Genomic DNA, 18,977 nt, shown 5'->3' with positions numbered 1-18,977 from the left:
TATTAGGGTTATAGCCCCGAAGGGGCATAACCCTATTGAGTTTGTGCCGGTTTGTTCTTTTTATTTGTTGTCTTATGCCGCGGCTGGAATGAGCGAGAAACATGAAATTTCGCAGAATAACTGGAAATGATGTGCATGAGCTTCTCAAGCAATATGAGCGCAATCGACCACATGGTGGCGCTGTAATTAACGCCCAAACACGCGATTTTGGAAAGGCCACGCCCCTCACACCGTAAGTCTGATTGACTTGAAACTCGACACACATGTCCAGCTCCGTGTGCTCTACAAAAAAGCTGCTCAGACCACTAAAGTCCGCCTAACTAGATTTTCCGCCATATTGGATTTTTTGAAAAACACATTTTTGACATCTCCTCCTAAACCGTTGTTCCGATTGCTACCAAATTTTCTGTGGATCATTATTGGACTAATGTCATCTAAAGTTGCATAAAGCGTGTTGATACCTCATTGCGTTATGAATCTGTTGACCAACAAACTTTACAATTGGAAGGGCTTAGCAGGAAATTGGCCATAATTCATTGACCATTAGTCCAATCATCATAAATCTTGGTAGATATCTTCAATACGTGTTTGGGAATAGGCGTACCAAAGCATTTTCCGCTTGACCCATAGGGGGCGCCACAAATATCAGAAACTTGTATCGCAAGATCCGGTGGACAGAATTTTATCAAATTTGGTGCACATACTCTGGGGGCAAGTATTAACACAGATGTGAAGTGTCATATTGATCGGTGCATGTGGGCGTGGCCTATTTAGCATTTTATGCTAAATTATGCCTTTGCTCAATTTGCTGTAAGCTGGAATGAGCTAGAGACATGAGACTTGGTACCATAACTGTACATGATGTCATAATGCTTCACATAAAATATGAAAACAATTGGCCACATGGTGGCGCTATAACATTTTTCAAGGCCAGCCCCCTCACACCATAAGTCCTATCAATTTGAAATTTGACAGACATGTGCTGCTGATGGTGCTCTACAAAAAAGTCTCTTGGACCACGAAAGTCCACCGGCTAAATTTTCCGCCATGTTGAATTTTTTGAAAAACACATTTTTGACATCTCCTCCTAAACCGTAGGTCTGATTGCTGGCATATTTTCTGCGAATCATTATTGGACCAGGCTCATCAAAGGTTGCATAAAGCTTGTTGATATGTTATTGTGTTGTGAAGATATTGACCAATTAATTTTTAAGGGACGGGCTCAGCACATCAATAGACCTAACTTCACAAGCCTTTGGCCCATCATCTCCAAACTTGCAGCATATGTTCACAAGAGTAGCTGAAACATCCGCTGAAAGTTTCATTCAAATCGGCCACATGGTGGCGCTGTAATTAACGCCCAAACATGCGACTTTGGAAAGGCCACGCCCCTCAAACCGTAAGTCCGATTGACTTGAAATGTTACACATATGTGCAACTCCGTGTGATCTACAATAAAGCCTCTTGGACCTCCAAAGTGCACCTGGAAATATTTTCCGCCATATTGGATTCTTTGAAAAACACATTTTTGACATCTCCTCCTAAGCCGTTGGTCTGATTGCTACCAAATTTTCAATGGATCATTATTGGACTAATGTCATCTAAAGTTGCATAAAGCGTGTTGATACCTCATTGCGTTATGAATCTGTTGACCAATGAACTTTAAGAGGGCAGGGCTCAGCACATCAGTAGACCTAACTTCACAAGCCTTTGGCCCATCGTCTCCAAACTTGCAGCATATGTTCACAAGAGTAGCTGAAACATCCGCTGGAAGTTTCATTTAAATCGGCCACTAGGGGGGCGCTTTGAGCGATAAAGGCTATAACCCGCGAAATGCCGCTTGCGGCTTTAATTATTATTTGTCGTCTGCCGAATAAGCGCAATTTGCCGTGAGCTGGAATGAGATAGAAACATGAAAATTGGCATAATAACTGGAAATGATGTGCAGCTGCTTCTCAAGAACTATGACCCCAATCGGCCACATGGTGGCGCTGTAATTAACGCCCAAACACGCGATTTTGGAAAGGCCACGCCCCTCACACCGTAAGTCCGATTGACTTGAAACTTAACAGACATGTGCAGCTCTGTGTGATCTACAAAAAAGCTGGTCAGACCACTAAAGTCCGCCTAACTAGATTTTCCGCCATATTGGATTTTTTGAAAAACAGATTTTTGACATCTCCTCCTAAACCATAGGTCTGATTTCTACCAAATTTTCTCAGGATCATTATTGGACTAATGTCATCTAATGTTGCATTAAACTCAATGATAGCTCATTGCGTTTTGAAACTGTTGACCAACGAACTTTTCAATGGGAGGAGCTTAGCAGGAAATTGGCCATAACTCATGGACCATTAATCAAATCATCACAAATCTTGGTAGATATCTTCAGTACGTGTTTGGGAATAGGCGTACCAAAGCATTTTCCGCTTGACTCATAGGGGGCGCCACAAATATCAGAAACTTGTATCGCAACATCCGGTGGACAGAATTTTATCAAATTTGGTGCACATACTCTGGGGGCAAGTATTAACCAAGATCTATAGTGTCATATTGATCGGTACATGTGGGCGTGGCCTATTTAGTATTTTAAGCTAAATTATGCCTTTGCTCAATTTGTTGTGAGCTGGAATGAGCTAGAGACATGAAACTTGGTACCATAACTGTACATGATGTCATAATGCTTCACATAAAATATGAAAACAATTGGCCACATGGTGGCGCTATAACAATTTTCAAGGCCAGCCCCCTCACACCATAAGTCCCATCAATTTGAAATTTGACAGACATGTGCTGCTGATTGTGCTCTACAAAAAAGTCTCTTGGACCACGAAAGTCCACTGACTAGATTTTCCGCCATGTTGAATTTTTTGAAAAACACATTTTTGACATCTCCTCCTAAACCGTAGGTCTGATTGCTGGAATATTTTCTGTGAATCATTATTGGACCAGGCTCATCAAAGGTTGCATAAAGCTTGTTATGTTATTGTGTTGTGAAGATATTGACCAATTCATTTTTAAGGGGCGGGCTCAGCACATCAATAGACCTAACTTCACAAGTCTTTGGCCTATCATCTCCAAACTTGCAGCATATGTTCACAAGAGCAGCTGAAACATTCGCTGAAAGTTTCATTCAAATCGGCCATATGGTGGCGCTGTAATTAACGCCCAAACATGCGATTTTGGAAAGGCAACGCCCCTCAAACCGTAAGTCCGATTGACTTGAAATGTGACACACATGTGCAACTCTGTGTGATCTACAATAAAGCCTCTTGGACCTCTAAAGTTCGCCTGGAAAAATTTTCTGCCATATTGGATTTTTTGAAAAACACATTTTTGACATCTCCTCCTAAAACGTAGGTCTGATTGCTGGCACATTTTCTACGAATCATTATTGGACCAGGCTCATCAAAATTTGCATAAAGCTTGTTGATATAACTGTGATATAACTTCACAAGCCTTTGGCCCATCGTCTCCAAACTTGCAGCATATGTTCACAAGAGTAGTTGAAACATCCGCTGAAAGTTTCATTCAAATCGGCCACTAGGGGGGCGCTTTGAGCGAAAAAGGCTATAACCCGTGAACTGCCGCTTGCGGCTGTAATTATATTTATCTTTAAGTAAAAATCAAATGTTATACCCTCAATGTTGTGTACATTTTTCCCCATGGTATCGAAGGTATTGTATCGTTAGAAATTCCAGGATTGTGACAACACTAATATTTATTCAATGCCTTTTCACTGGGTATCAACCTTGTGTTTACGCGTGTACTTTCGAAAATATTAACTTGAAGTGCAAATAAACGCTTCTGGTCATGGTTATATGGATTAAAATGAGGGCGTATCTCTTTCGTGAGACGTGCGAGTGAAAAACACGTCTGATACGTTTGCGTGATGAAGCCATTTCATGTGTTTTGCATCATCTGATCAGCCTTGATAGAGACCACCGATCAAACTATTTAGAACAAATATCGTTGGGTGGTTGATCGACTGGAGCACTTTTTAAAATATGATCAAGTAAGAGATAATGGACAGTGAGCGGGTCATTGTTGTGATGTGAAATAAGCCCCAACAGGGTGATGCAGGACTTGCATCTTGCATCGCCCTGACTGTAGAATGCTGTAGTTGACCAATCAGAATTAAGCATTCAACAAAGCTGTGTAATAACATGCATGAACCTCAGAAGCACTGATACTGTATTATATTCAGATGATAATGAGTGTTGGATTAATCTTGTATGTTTTATTTTGAAGGCCCTCTGTGCCTGTGCAGTTCCAGTATTTCCTGCCAGCGTACTCCTCGTCTTACCCTCTGACACACACATACACCCCCATCAGCAGCTCTGTGTCTACCATCCGCCAGTATCCTGGTAAGTTCTGCTAACCAATGTTGTTTTACTCGCAGTCACAGCTGACTACTGTGGTGTAACATAGCCTTTATTATTGGACATATAAAGGTTGGACATGTTGACAAAATACGCTTAACTATGTACTTAGAATGTGAATCTAGAAGGTTAAACCTGTAACTTGGGAGCACAAGATCTCAATTTAACTTCTTTGTCCCCCTCAATAAGTTACTCCTCAAGCTCCGAGTTCAGCACTGCCCACGCAAGCTGGAGTTGGCGTGGCAACCACTGTCCATCTAAACCACATGCAGCTGATGGCAGTGGATCGGATCGGCCTCCCGTCTGCACAGATCAGCACCCAAGGAATCCAGCCAGCACCCATCACTACGCAGGGCATTCAGCCTGCACCGATAGGGGTGCAGGGCCTGCACACGTCTGCACCAATCGGCGCACAAGGACTACAGCAGGTGCCGTTAGTCACTCAGCAGCAACAGGCGCAGTCTGAAGCAAAACCTGGTAATCACTAAATGTATACTGCCTCAGTACAAATAAGATGGTGTTGAGGAGTGCTCCACTGAGTGGTGGGATGTTTATAACGCATGTTTTCTTCAGGGGTTGTTTTGGCTGATGGCTTCGTGGCTAGCCCCATCAGCAGCACGTTCAGCACCACCCAGCCAGTCGCCACTATGGTGCAGGCACACGCCCAGGGAGGAGTAGGAGGAGCCCCCACCCTGGTCTCCTCCCCCAGACCCAGCATCCTCCGCAAGAAGCCCGCTAATGAAGGGTGAGTATAACACCAGCATGTGAGACAGTGGGCCTTTTGGAATACTTTTGTATTCATCTTCTAAACTTCACTTACCTTTTTCCGTAAGGTTTGATGTACAGTGCTCCAAGTCGGATTCAGAAACTTTCTCAAAGGAGCAATATGTAGTACTGACAGCTAGCATTTTCAAATGGATAACAGCAGTCCTAATTCAAAACATTGGCACCGTGGCCCGTCCGCTCCTCCTGTGCGACTGATAGCAGTAAGCGTGTGTTAGCATCACAGTGTTAGCCTCTGGCCAGCAGCAGTCGGAATCATTTCACCGGCTGTGTGTCTCAAATACTTGCTGACTTGAAAACCCATCTGCACATGGACCACAGACAGATGTGCCGAGGCTTATCAGATCGGGTAGAATCTAATGTTGTTGATCCAGTTCGTTTGCTTGCTTTTATGGCTGCTGAAGGCATTGCTGTTGGAGAAGACAGTATTTCAACATGCATGTTTCCTTAATCTCTGATGACATATCATGGTCATTTAATGATTTATTGCAGTAAATATATTACATATTGGTCCTTTTAAAGTCTCGGTAAAGCAAAAATAAATGGGTTTGTTACACCACAGAAAAATGTGTTGTAAACCACCCAGCCAAATTTGAATGATTAAAAGAAATGCCAAGTCTATAAAATCAGATCTAAAAATTTTGAAAATGAGCTTTATTTTCTCTGCTCTGAAACCGTGCCTAATTGCGGGTGAGGGTTCATTACATATGTACAGTTACAGTATGACATGTTGGTTATCTGCTGCGTGCTACTTAGGCGGAGCATGTGCACCAGAGACTTCCCGGCCAAGCTGGCTAACTTCCGGTTAGCCCTATGCTAACTTGAATGGGGATAAAATAATTCAATCGTTCGACTCTTCTAGACTTTCCAAATGTTATCGGACCAAACTGAGCAAATTCTGATAGTGAAATGAGTCATTTTGCAGCGGTTATGACGCTCAAAACAATTTATCCACCATTTTACAGTGGCAACAGTAGCAAAGGCGTAGGCTACAGTAGAGCCTATGACGTAAACACACGTTTAACTAACCTGGCTGTGATTGGCCGTGAGCCCAGTCCTGGAATACGCACGCAGCACGTTCTCATGAGCACACCAAATGACACTCACACAGAGGTAAAAACCTAATGAATTTTTGACGTCCACTACAAATTTGTCCCAGTATGCCAGATGACCAGGACACCACTGGCTGTGGTAAGTAAGTGTTGTCATGATTCATGATTGAGCGGGAGAACCACTGATGGTATGTGCTGTAGTTTTTATATAGTGTCGGGGGAGTGGTTTTAATATAGATGGATCTCCAGTGCATCATCGAGTCATGATTTAAGGCCCAAAAATCCTGAACACAAAAATGGTGAAATTCCGTTTAATGGTCTAACTCCACTATTCAGTACTATAGATTTCAGTCTGTTCACATGTTTTCAGCAATTTTTTCTGACATATATAAACTATTTAGAAAGAAATCTCTAATTTTACGTTACCCAGTTTTCAAACTGCTCAAATGTGTCTTAAATTGCCTGTTTCAACCTTATGAGCACCACCTGCTTACGAGTAGCTGTGTGTCTGTGAGATTTGAATATTAGCATAATCAAGATAAAGACGGAATCGTTTTCAGGTTAGATGCTAAAAAATATCTGTCTGAAGCAAAGACATGTCACATTTCTAGATATTATCACTTGCTTTTTTGCTGAGTCATTAGACTGTGGTTACCAGAGGTGGGAGTAAGTCACACATGTGCAAGTCTCAAGTCTTAACCTTCAAGTCTCAAGCAAGTCCCAAGTCACTGTGGTGAGAATCAAGCAAGTCAAGTCGAGTCCCTGCTGTAAGTCAAGCAAGTCACTGCTCAGGTCAAGCAAGTCACAAGTCAAGTCATACGTAATTCTGATGATATGTCTTCTCAATAAAATGCATAATCGATTTTAAGCCAAGTCTAATGTGGCTTAAACTTAACGTTAGCTTTCTAGATAACATTTGACCAGCCAATAAGTTAACTAAAAAGACTTACCTAGCTTTCTCTGTGGGTTTTGTAGTGACGGATGAAGTTGGATGTTGTGGTGGTCGTGTCACTGATTTTTGAGCCGCAGACTTTGCATATCGCTGTTCTCTTCTTACTACCGTCATCAACAACATAATCATTGAATCCAAATTTTAGGATTTTTAGACTAGGCCCCTCCATGACAGCTCACTGCCTCCTGTGTTGGCCTCTGCTGTCTGCTGTGTCCTAGTAGGTTGCCAGGTTTGCATGCTTTGCACTAGAAATCACTCAATGTTTCAAAAACAAAACTTAACTTCTCAATATCTAGAAAAATACAAAAATATTTAATTAAAAACAAATAAGTCAAGTCCTTTCAAGTCATCTAAGTCAAGTCTCAAGTCATGAATACCAAGTCAAAGTCAAGTCGAGTCTTTTATCGATGTTAGTCAAGCAAGTCTCAAGTCCTCAAATTTGCAACTCGAGTCTGACTCGAGTCAAGTCATGTGACTCGAGTCCCCCTCCCTAACTGACCTAATTTTAGACATAAACTGGAAACTGGGTTTTAGACTGCTCTGCCCTTTTTAATCTAGGCTTTTCAGTGGTGCATGGTCATTTTATAGCAGGTTGATTGTCAGCATTAGATTCTCTAAATAAAGTTTGACAGAAACTTGTAAAGTTCAAAACATGATCTTTTTTACCAAACCAATCCCGCTTGTTTTTGTGTTTCAGTTGTGTTCGTAAGAACCTGATCCCCACCCAGCCCAGTGAACCCAGTAGTGGCAGAATGGAGAGTGGTGTGAGGGGAGCAGGATCTCCCCGACCTGCAGGGTGAGCCTCTGTCACATCCATCGCATCAGTTACATTATAAGTTATGATCTGAGTCTGTAACCTGACACTTTCCATTCCTCTCAGTGTGAAACCCAAAGCTGAGGTGCACATGACAGTGGCCCTTCCTGTCATGGCTACAGTAGAGGCTCTGCCTTCTCAGGGAGGAGAGCAACAGGTCGTGTCATCAAACGCCCAGCACCTCACCCAAGCCATCCCCACCATGCTCGCCACGCCGGGGCCCATGCCTCCCTCCCAGCCGTCCACTGTCCTCTCAGCCCTGCCAACAGCCATGGCTGTTACTCCCCCCGTTCCTGCTTCAATGGCCAACACTGTGGCCTCCCCCACTCAGCCTGCAGCCAGCAGTACTGCAGCCTGTGCTGCCAGCTCCGCCTGCCCTGATCTGAAAATTAAGCAGGAGGTGGAGACCATGGACACCTCGCAGCAAGGTGAGGAGTACAACAGTCATAGTTGTTGTGTCTTTCTTGCCAAACAGCTAGGGGTGTGCGATATGACGATATTAGATCGTGAACAATTAAAATGTCTCTACGATCTGCCTTTTCAGCGAATTCGTAGAACCGTGCTACAGTGTACATTCTACCAGTTGCAGTTGCTGGTAGTTTCAGGTTAGCGGCGCGCTTCAGTACAGCGGCTCTTTGCTTCCTAGTTTGGTGCCTATTTGTGTGAATGCTCAGTGAGTCATCAGTTAAATTGATTCATGTAAAATTCTAGGAAACGGATTTACATAAGGAAACTGAAATATACACAATGTGTTTATCTTTTCCCCTTCAGACCCCAATGCTAACTTGTCATCACCCCCAGCCCTCACCACCCAGGCCTCCACCCTGAACACTCCTGCCACCGGAGATCTGATCCCTGGGGCCTCCCCGAGGAAGAAGCCCCGCAAGCAGCAGCATGTTATTTCTACAGAGGAGAGCGAGATGGTGGAGACCAACAGCACAGACGAGGAGAAAGTCCCGGGCAGGCCAATCACCGGCAGGGCTGAGAGGCGCGAATCTCCACCAAGGGAATATGTTGGTATGTAATGTAATGCCATCCCTTGTCACAGTGCAGTGTTGATTCCGTTAACGAAAACTGATGTTTGTCAACTTCCTTTATTTCCACGACTAAGACGAGAGGATGAGGAGATGGCACCGGCGTCATTAAACACTAATGGTGACGATATCAACATGCAGTATCGTTGCCGGAAAAAGATTTGACTAAAATGTAGTTTAAAAAATACAAAGTTTACCGAAATCTCCCTTTTATTTTCGTCATCTTCCACAATTGTGCTACTGTAATGTATAAAGTTTGTGGTGTGGTTTGGGTTGAGTTGAGTTTGGATGGTTGATTGACAAATATTTTTGCATGTTGGGTGGTGAGACTGGACTGACCTGCGCATCATTGGTGAGCACAGTCAGGAGGACTCGGAGTAGCAAAGCTGGTTAATCATTCAACCTGTGTTTTTCATCAGATAATGATCAGATAAAATATGAAATAAGTTTGACTAAAATAACTAAATTGTTGGTTTTGGCTAGACTAGATTGGCTGAACAGTTCAATATAATCTGATGACTAAAACAAGCTGACAAAATTAAGAGAGAAAACATTTTGTCTAAAAGTTCAACTTTTCGTCGACTAAAACTGGACCAAAACGTTTTGAATTGTTGTCGACTAAAGCTACGGGATAAAAATGACTAAAATGTGACTACAACTAATAACATAAGCATTTTCGTAAGATTAAGACTAAATCTAAAATTGATGCCAAAATGAACACTATGATAATGTGTGTGTGTGTGTGTCAGTGATGATGATGTTTGTAATCAGCACTTTAACACTTGTTTTGTTCTTCCAGATGAGGAAGGAGTGCGTTATGTGCCAGTCAGGCCTCGACCTCCTGTTACTCTCCTGCGGCACTACCGGAACCCCTGGAAAGCTGCCTACCACCACTTCCAGAGGTACAGCGACATCCGGGTCAAAGGTCAGTAGCGTCCTTCTCACTGGCAAAAATATTTCTATTTTATACAGTGAATGAAAACTGAATGACAGTGGCTTTTTCTTTCTAACAACAACCCTTTGCTTTTCTCTCAGAGGAGAAGAAGGGCAGCTTGCAGGATATGGCCAATCAGAGAGGAGTGGCATGCAGAGCACAAGGCTGGAAAATTCACCTGTGTGCTGCACAGCTCAGGCAGCTGGTGAGTGCTACTGGACCCAGACCTAGGGATGTCACGATAGCAGACATTTAGTAGTCTATACCTTCCAGTGAAATTCCACGATTCTCGATACCAAATCGATACCATGGTAAAAACCAAAAGTACTAAGCAGTGTACTACAACATCCACTCCTTTATTACCGTGTGCATACTGTTTTTTGTTATGAAGTTAAACAGGTCATAATTACCTCTCTATTATCTATTTTATATTGCTGTGAAAACATCTCCTTTAAACAACTGGATTTATGCGTTTTTCACCAAAAACTAAATTTGACAAGATTACATCAGAGCACATCATGATAACGTTAGACTAAATAAATAAATAAATAAATAAATGGCACCTCCCATGTTGAAATCGCCAGGATGAGGGCTAGTTAACATTAGCTGTTAGCAGCTGTTAAGCAGCACCGTCCTGCACAGAGCTAACAGCTAACGTTAACTAGCTCTCGTCCTGCTGATTTCAACATGGATTTTGTTGTTCACAATGTAGCATTATCAGGGACAAAAATAGGGTGTGTCCCCTGGACACGTCGATAGTGAATTTAACGCATCCCACACCCATTTTCTATCATCCCTGGGACGCTGTCAGTACAAGTACCGTCACATTTTCAGAATTTTGGCATCAACTTGGTACCAAAGTATCAGTTCCTGTGACATCCCTACCCAGACCTGCAATATAACTAGTAGTATTGTTTATCCTCTTGGTCTTCTTGAAATTATCAGTGATCTCAATAAAGGCTAAGTTTGGTTTGTGGCTGAGTTCTGCTTTGTCCTTATGTTGGAGAGAAATTCACACATAACTCCTTGTAATAGTATGACTACAATAATGACACATATTGGTTAGAATTAAAATATTACAGCCACATGAGCACATTTACAGACCAAACAAGGTGACAGCAGACTACTTTTGTAACTTATTGAACACTATACTATACGCTACACCTTCCATTCATATTCACTGATGTCTTTCAGTGAGAGAGAAAGTCATTCTTGTGCACTCTTTAATTTTTTTGATTGGACTTCTATTAACAATGTGTGTTTGTTACTCGATCCGTAGTCGAGTTTGGAGCATGATGTGTACAGCCGCCTCTCCACCCTACAAGAGGGCCTGATTCCTAAGAAGAGAGCAGGCTCTGATGATGACCTTCACCGAATCAACGAGCTTATACAGGTAAGGTTGTTAAGACCTCACCACTGGAATCTAATTCTACAAATACTATAATACTAATAATATTAGTGTAGCCCGGCAGCTGTATGTAAAGATGGACGACATGACAGCTCCCCAAAAGTGAAGCCGAAACATCTGGATCTCGCCCCCTGGTGGCTGGCTGCAGTATAAGTCATAAAACCCACCCCCTCCATGTTAGCGGATGAGACATGGGCCAAACTCAAAGTCAAAGTACACGTCAAAAAAAAAAAATCCCAAAGATGGTTTCTCTCATTTTAGGTAGTTACCAGTGTGTGTAATAGAACATGTGTCAGTTTGATCATAAATGTAGTTCTAGAGATATTATGGTTAGTTGTCTTTCTTGCCAAACAGCTAGGGGTGTGCGATATGACGATATTAGATCGTGAACGATTAAAATGTCTCTACGATCTGCCTTTACAGCGAGATCGTAGAACCGTGCTACAGTGTACATTCTATCAGTTGCAGTTGCTGGTAGTTTCAAGTTAGCGGCGCGCTTCAGTACAGCGGCTCTTTGTTTCCTAGTTTGGTGCTTATTTGTGTGAATGCTGGATTTGCTCGTCGAGTTTTGTCAGGCAAGTATGTGTATAGTCGTCAAGACTTAATCAACGTTGGATTACAGCACAGTACCGCCGTTACAAGCGACTTTCAAAGGACGCACAACATACCGGCGGACATCTCCAGTTCACCGGGGTCTACGTCGATTGTTATTGGCTCTGAGAAGCAACGTAGGCGGTAGGGATGTTCATAATGAACCGTTTAACCGACATTAAGCATTTTAACCGATTAACGCTATCGGTTAAAATAAATGTTAATAATTAACTCAAAAGCTGAGCGGCTCAGAGGAGCGGCTCGTCTCTTTAAGGAGAAAAGCTGGTCCACCTTAACAGTCCACCTTAAGAGGCGGAGCCGGAGGTGCAGGATACAGGAAGTCGTCTCCAGTCTCTGGTTCTCTTGAGCGGAGCGGAGGAGTTGTAGTTTCATAGCATTTATTCACCGACAAATAAAGTGTACACACACTGCTACACCTACGTTCACAGAACGCCACCAACAACCTCACACTCACCGCCAACACACACACAGTCTGTTGGAAACTCACTAAAGTTACGCAGACTACGTGTGGCGGCAGCGAGCACGAAGCCTCCGGCAAATACTAGAGCTGCTAACGTAGCACAAATACAAACACTGCTTGTTGGACACTCACTAAAGTTACGCCGGGCAGTCACACAGCTGACAACCTGCTAAACGAAACTAAATGTGCGGCGGATACTTTTACTGGGAAAGTGGCTGCATGTCCGCGACACTACACGCAGCATCGTAGCTGCTAAGTTAACGCTCCCGGACGGTGAACTGGAGACTCCCGTCAACCAATATCTCCTGCAGCTGGTACACCGCTGCATGCAAGGCACAAATCTTGTCGGTTAACAGTTAATAATCGGTTAACGAGGGTCGGTTATCGGTTAAGAATTTTTTTCAAAATGAGCATCCCTAGTAGAGAGAGGAAGCAGACAGGGATCTTTTTCTTTATGTTTTATTAGCTTATAGGGCTATATTTTTTTAAATGGGTAAATTAGTTTGGTTGTAATGTTCAGTAACTTGCAAAATTGTCTTTAAAACCTGCATGAAAAAAAAAATTGTGAAAAGATTATGACATCGTGATATGATATATCGCCCACCCGTACAAACAGCTACCGTGGTGCTAACGTAGCAGCTAGGTGGCTCACGCTAACAAGCTGCGGCCGTGCTCAGCTCTTGATTGGTTCGGGCGGATGTGTGGGCGGGACCTTCATACCGTGGCTCCAGCCCCCGATCATTACTGTGCAGACTCTGGCTCCAAATGACATCCAAATCTCAAGATGGCAAGAGGGAGGAAGTGGAGACATGTCGTCCATCTATGTATACAGTCTATGTTGTAGCCTAATCTTTATCTGCAACTGTGCAGAAACACTGGGTGTAAACATAATGAATAGACAGCATTTCAATGTTGATATAGAATTCAAAAGTCAACGTTATGAATGAGTGTTTGAAGCTTTTGAACTATTCTGTAGAGCCCGTAATACAGTTGCTACATTTTGTTGAAAGTTTTACTGTACTTTACTTTGTCAGACATCTTTTTGTGGCACTGATAAGGCTAAGGAGGCCTGCTATTGCATTGTAAATGCTGCTCTCTCTTTCTGAATCATTGTCTTTACCCTAGGGCTGGGTGATATGGCCTGAAAATAATGCAATATTTTTAGGCAATATCGCGATACACGATATATACCGCTATATTTTCAAATATCCTCTAAGCACTTCATAAATGCTCAATTTAAACCTTTGATGCATACAATCACACCATTAAGATGATTCTTGTAGTCCCTGCAGTATATTTCTGCATTAAAACTTGTTTATATTCATCAGTGGTTTCTATTGGAACCACTAACTAAGAAATCAAGTTAAATTTAACAAAACAGTATCCAACAGTATTCACTTTAACCAAATAGTTATCTGGCAATAAGTGCTTTATATATTTTGATAAATACATAACACACACAAACACCATTTTTAATGGCATGTAATACCTGTAAAGTAACTTATTGTTATGTTTACCAGTAAGCTGTTATAACATTGCTGATAATAAAAAATATTATTTTCCTACTAGTGTAGAAAGACTCACCAATCACGAGGTGCAGCCTGTGGCCAAAGCAGTCTGGTCCACTTATTCAGGCTCACAGCTTTGGTTCTGTTAGCTGGACATTCAGATCGGTAGTTGTGGAGAAGTGGGTCACCTCTGTTAGCTGGATGTTCAGATTGGTAGATGTGGAGAAGTGGGTCACCTGTTAGCTGGACGTTCAGATTGGTAGTTGTGGAGAAGTGGGTCACCTCTGTTAGCTGGACGTTCAGATCGGTAGTTGTAGAGAAGTGGGTCACCTCTGTTAGCTGGATGTTCAGATTGGTAGTTGTGGAGAAGTGGGTCACCTCTGTTAGCTGGACGTTCAGATCGGTAGTTGTAGAGAAGTGGGTCACCTCTGTTAGCTGGATGTTCAGATTGGTAGTTGTGGAGAAGTGGGTCACCTCTGTTAGCTGGATGTTCAGATCGGTAGTTGTGGAGAAGTGGGTCACCTCTGTTAGCTGGATGTTCAGATTGGTAGATGTGGAGAAGTGGGTCACCTCTGTTAGCTGGACGTTCAGATCGGTAGTTGTGGAGAAGTGGGTCACCTGTTAGCTGGACGTTCAGATTGGTAGTTGTGGAGAAGTGGGTCACCTCTGTTAGCTGGACGTTCAGATCGGTAGTTGTAGAGAAGTGGGTCACCTCTGTTAGCTGGATGTTCAGATTGGTAGTTGTGGAGAAGTGGGTCACCTCTGTTAGCTGGATGTTCAGATCGGTAGTTGTGGAGAAGTGGGTCACCTCTGTTAGCTGGATGTTCAGATTGGTAGATGTGGAGAAGTGGGTCACCTCTGTTAGCTGGACGTTCAGATCGGTAGTTGTGGAGAAGTGGGTCACCTCTGTTAGCTGGATGTTCAGATTGGTAGATGTGGAGAAGTGGGTCACCTGTTAGCTGGACGTTCAGATTGGTAGTTGTGGAGAAGTGGGTCACCTCTGTTAGCTGGACGTTCAGATCGGTAGTTGTAGAGAAGTGGGTCACCTCTGTTAGCTGGATGTTCAGATTGGTAGTTGTGGAGAAGTGGGTCACCTCTGTTAGCTGGACGTTCAGATCGGTAGTTGTAGAGAAGTGGGTCACCTCTGTTAGCTGGATGTTCAGATTGGTAGTTGTGGAGAAGTGGGTCACCTCTGTTAGCTGGTTGGACAACTTTTCTCTCACTGAAATGTAGAACTCCGGTAGAGCTTTCTCCGCAAAAAATTTGCGACCAGGCAGTTTATATTTTGGATCAAGTGTCTTAATGAGTTTTTTGAATCCAGGCTTTTCAACTACGCTAACCGGCGTTGTGATGTAGGTGTTCACAGCGGCCGGGATTTCTTTGCATTTTGCACTTTTTTTGTCATATGGGATTGCTTTGGAAAGCGAGGAAGCCAGAGTCATTTCCCTCTGGGCTGGTTCTGGTTGCTTTGGTTTACCCACAAGTTTGCTTTCAGCAGCTGAATGTGTTTGTGCGTTTGTCCTCAGGGTAACATGCAGCGCTGTAAGCTGGTGATGGACCAGGTCACCGAGGCCAGAGACACCATGATGAAAGTGCTTGACCACAAGGAGAAAGTGCTGAAGCTGCTCAACAAGAACGGCGCCGTCAAGAAGTCCTCCAAACTGAAACGTAAAGAGCGGGCATAAGCTTGGACCTTCTCCTCTGTCGACAACCACCACCACCGCCGCCGTCCCCCCTCTCTGGAGGGTTGAAGGAGCTGCTCAGAATTTGGTGCTATGATTTGCTGCATACAATCGCACGCACCCTCCCTATCTGCCTGAGAGCAGACAGAGAGAAGTGACGGGAGGGCTTCGAGATGCAGACCAGCCCATCAGGAATAGGTTCTCATTCAACGCACATATTGAGCGTGGAGCATTGTAGGTTGCATTAGAGTGGCTAACTGTCACTGTACCCCCCCACTCCCCCCCCTTTTTTTTGAAGACCCCAGAGACCATTTTTACTAACTTAATTTCTGCCTTTTCTTTTAAGACAATGTTTGAACTGGCACATTGTGTATCTTTTGATATTTGGCACTAAATGCAGTTGCAGGAAAAAGTGATAAAGTATTCCGTTAAGGTGAGCCACCTGAGTTATCAAATGGGTCAAATCCAAATCATTTAAAAGGAGTAAGTTAGCAAACTGTGTGTACAGACTAATCTCAATCGTGCTCTTCTCATTAATCTGTGCCTTCATTTTGTCAGTGTACATGAGATGAACGGGGGACACGTGAAAGCTGTTCCACATGCTGTCGAAATATTCTTAAAATATCATTCAAAGTGTCGGGTTACTTTCACTGCTTCCCCTTTTTTCTCTGAACATCCTGCACCTGCATTTTTCTAGTTCAGATTTGTTCATTTTAGTATGGGTGAACAGTTACCTATTACCAGCTAAAGGTTCAGGGCTAATCTAAAAGATAATGGGATTAATTAACGTTGGTTGAAATACAAAAAAGTACTAAGAGAGAACCTAAATGTGGCTAATTGATTTGACTTAATATCAAAAAAGCTCTTAAAAGAAAAGCTAGTGTCCTAAGATGGTCACCTGAAAGCGAGAACATACTGCATATTCATAATGCCAAGTTAACTTTACATTTAAACTGCCGTGAATCATCTACTTAATCCAAAGTAAATGGATGTCATGGTGGTATAAACAAAACTTTCATTTGGTTTCAGAAAGCGCTTGAAAGAGAGAGAGCCGAGTGTCCTTGTGTGATCACACTGGTGGATTGAGTTCATGTAAATCACTGTAAATGTGCTTTTGGTTTTCCATTGACCTGGTTCTTTTCAAGTTTTGTACTCGAAACATTTCGTGCAGTGTGACGTGCGCCGCTTCATTTCGCAGTGTAACGATAATGACGTTAATGAGACGAAGTGAGCCCGAAACATTCAGCTGTTGTACATTGTTTTTGTCTGTGTAATTATAGTAAAGACACTTAAACAATACCTGATACACTGTTATTTTGCTATGTCTGTTATAGTTTTCTTTAACACTTGGTTGAAAGTTTTGTTTTTTCACTTTTTCAATTCTTCATTCTTATATCGTTTTTAATATTGTATATGCTTTAAAAAAGTGAAACATCAGATAGTGAGATTGCAGAATTATTGCTTTACAGTATTATCCTGGATCCTCTCAAAAGGGATAGATGGGTGTTTTTAAGTGGGGTTATATGAGGTTCTTATCCATAGTCCGTATATTACCTACAACAGATGACGGTCGACACGCCCCTAGTTTGGAGTAACAGACTGGACTACCGGCATGGGAGCAAAGCAACGTACTGCTGTGGACGGGGTCAGCAGCAAAATGTATTTTAGACACCTAAAAGAAAGGACCACTTAAAAAAAATCAATATCCGTTTAAGTGTATGCTATATTTAGAATATTTTTTCCACTTTCCACCTTGCCGTCAGATAGCCCTTTCTGACAGGGAACTGAAGCTGTTGTATCCACCAGACTCAATTTGGGGGAAAAAACTGTAATTTGACCTCGCAGGACATGGGAGTTGCTGCTGTTCATCGCTGCCTCGATCGGCTAGTTTGTTTTGTGCTATTGTGTGACTGGTGAATCTGAGATAAACCAAAGTCACACAATAACGCAAACAAACTAACCGATCGAGGCAGCGGTAGACCAGCAACCCAAGTGTTCTACTAGGTAAAATTACTGTTTTTTTCAATGGAGTCTGGTTGAGATAACAGCCTTAGTTCCCCATCAGAGTCACAGACTGTATAGCTGTCTAGGCAAGCTAAACCGGAAAAAATATTCTAAATATAGCGTACACATTTCTTTTTTTTTTAGTGGGTCTTTCTTTTAAGTGGCTAAAATAGTTTTTGCTGCTGCCCCCGTCCACAGCAGTACATTGCTTTGTTCCCGTGCAGTAACTCCTGTCTGCTTCTCCAAACTGGGGGCGTGCCGACTGTCATCTACTGTATACTGTACTACATACTATAATCCACTGACTATGGATAAGTACCTCATACTGACTATGGATAAGTACCTCATACAACCCCACTTCAAAACACCCAGACTATCCCTTTAAGGAGCATGCTCAGACACGGATCTTACATTATCTTGTCATTAAATATGAGGAACCTACAATGTACCCTCAACAGATTGTAGGATTTAAGCCTTTTCAAACTTCTACATGTGCATAACTTACCCGTTCGGTCTGATCTGTCAATATTGTCCCACACCACACAGCTGATATGGATGGTATGAGCTGTTTTTATCCAGCAAGATCACATTGTCACATCTCCAGAGTGAGCCCAGCCTCATTTCTATTTACTATCTGCTGTTTACAACATAATTGCCGTGAATTACAGCGCAACACGTTGGCAGTACTTGACCTGTGACATCTGTTTATGGATTAGGAAAAGTGACTTACTGGCATTTGGGTAATCCACTGTCTACTTTTAGCGTGATTTCTGACATCGGCTGACTGATTGTGTCGTCAAAGAGTACTGTTTTGTCTGGTGTTTATCATTATTCAATATTTCAAAGAAGAAAATTAGCAAAGAAGAGTTTTTTTTTAAGATTCATGTGTTTTGTCAATAATGTAAATTTAGTTTACCTTCTATTTATTAGATACGCATATTGTGTTCATATAGTTTACAGTAGATAGCCGTACTACTGTAGTCTTGTCTCGTCGTCAGCCGAGCATGACTCTTTTCAGTAGCCAGACGTCTGTTAATTTAAAGGTAAGAACATGTATCATCTTTACATTAACATGAGATATTTAACAGCAAATTCCAGTTATTGTTAAGTGGATGCTCTGTGATGATATTAAGTATAGGCCTCGAGTCTTCTGCTCGGTGACACTGGGTGGCTCTACCTTTGCAGGAGCAAAGTCAAAGGGCCATAAAGAGGTGTTTGCTGGGAAAACTTCCTGCTTCCTGCTTCACAGTCACTCGAGAAGTTGCAGCAGCAGCAGCAGGGGCTTCCACCAAAGACTCAACTATCCTCAGGTAAGAGTTGACATGAAATCTGTGATTCCACTCCGTATCTTA

General features: G+C 42.6%; 2 protein-coding genes across 8 annotated transcripts in view; both read left to right on the top strand.

Moving 5' to 3' along the window:
- The window catches only part of sap130a (Sin3A-associated protein a), a 29,503-nt gene extending 12,583 nt beyond the window's left edge, over positions 1-16,920 (top strand). For 6 of the 7 annotated variants that reach the window (XM_074636673.1, XM_074636670.1, XM_074636674.1 and 3 more), the window contains 10 exons: positions 4,252-4,367; positions 4,572-4,859; positions 4,956-5,127; positions 7,867-7,965; positions 8,050-8,411; positions 8,755-9,000; positions 9,817-9,942; positions 10,053-10,156; positions 11,231-11,344; positions 15,466-16,920. In XM_074636673.1, the coding sequence (XP_074492774.1) occupies positions 4,252-4,367; positions 4,572-4,859; positions 4,956-5,127; positions 7,867-7,965; positions 8,050-8,411; positions 8,755-9,000; positions 9,817-9,942; positions 10,053-10,156; positions 11,231-11,344; positions 15,466-15,624 (1,786 nt within the window). In that variant the 3' untranslated portion in view covers positions 15,625-16,920. The remainder of the gene's footprint in view (positions 1-4,251; positions 4,368-4,571; positions 4,860-4,955; positions 5,128-7,866; positions 7,966-8,049; positions 8,412-8,754; positions 9,001-9,816; positions 9,943-10,052; positions 10,157-11,230; positions 11,345-15,465) is intronic. The other variant, XM_074636672.1, reaches the window with a different exon arrangement.
- A 1,956-nt stretch (positions 16,921-18,876) lies between these two features.
- myo7ba (myosin VIIBa) overlaps positions 18,877-18,977 on the top strand; it is a 33,234-nt gene continuing 33,133 nt past the window's right edge. The window contains exon 1 of the mRNA XM_074636666.1: positions 18,877-18,935. The gene's annotated coding sequence lies outside the window, so the exon portion shown is untranslated. The remainder of the gene's footprint in view (positions 18,936-18,977) is intronic.

Source organism: Sebastes fasciatus, chromosome 5, assembly GCF_043250625.1.
Source record: "Sebastes fasciatus isolate fSebFas1 chromosome 5, fSebFas1.pri, whole genome shotgun sequence".
Classification (NCBI taxonomy): Eukaryota; Metazoa; Chordata; class Actinopteri; order Perciformes; family Sebastidae; genus Sebastes; species Sebastes fasciatus.
Note: the sequence above shows the minus strand (reverse complement) of the source record. Positions and strands in the feature narration are given on the sequence as shown.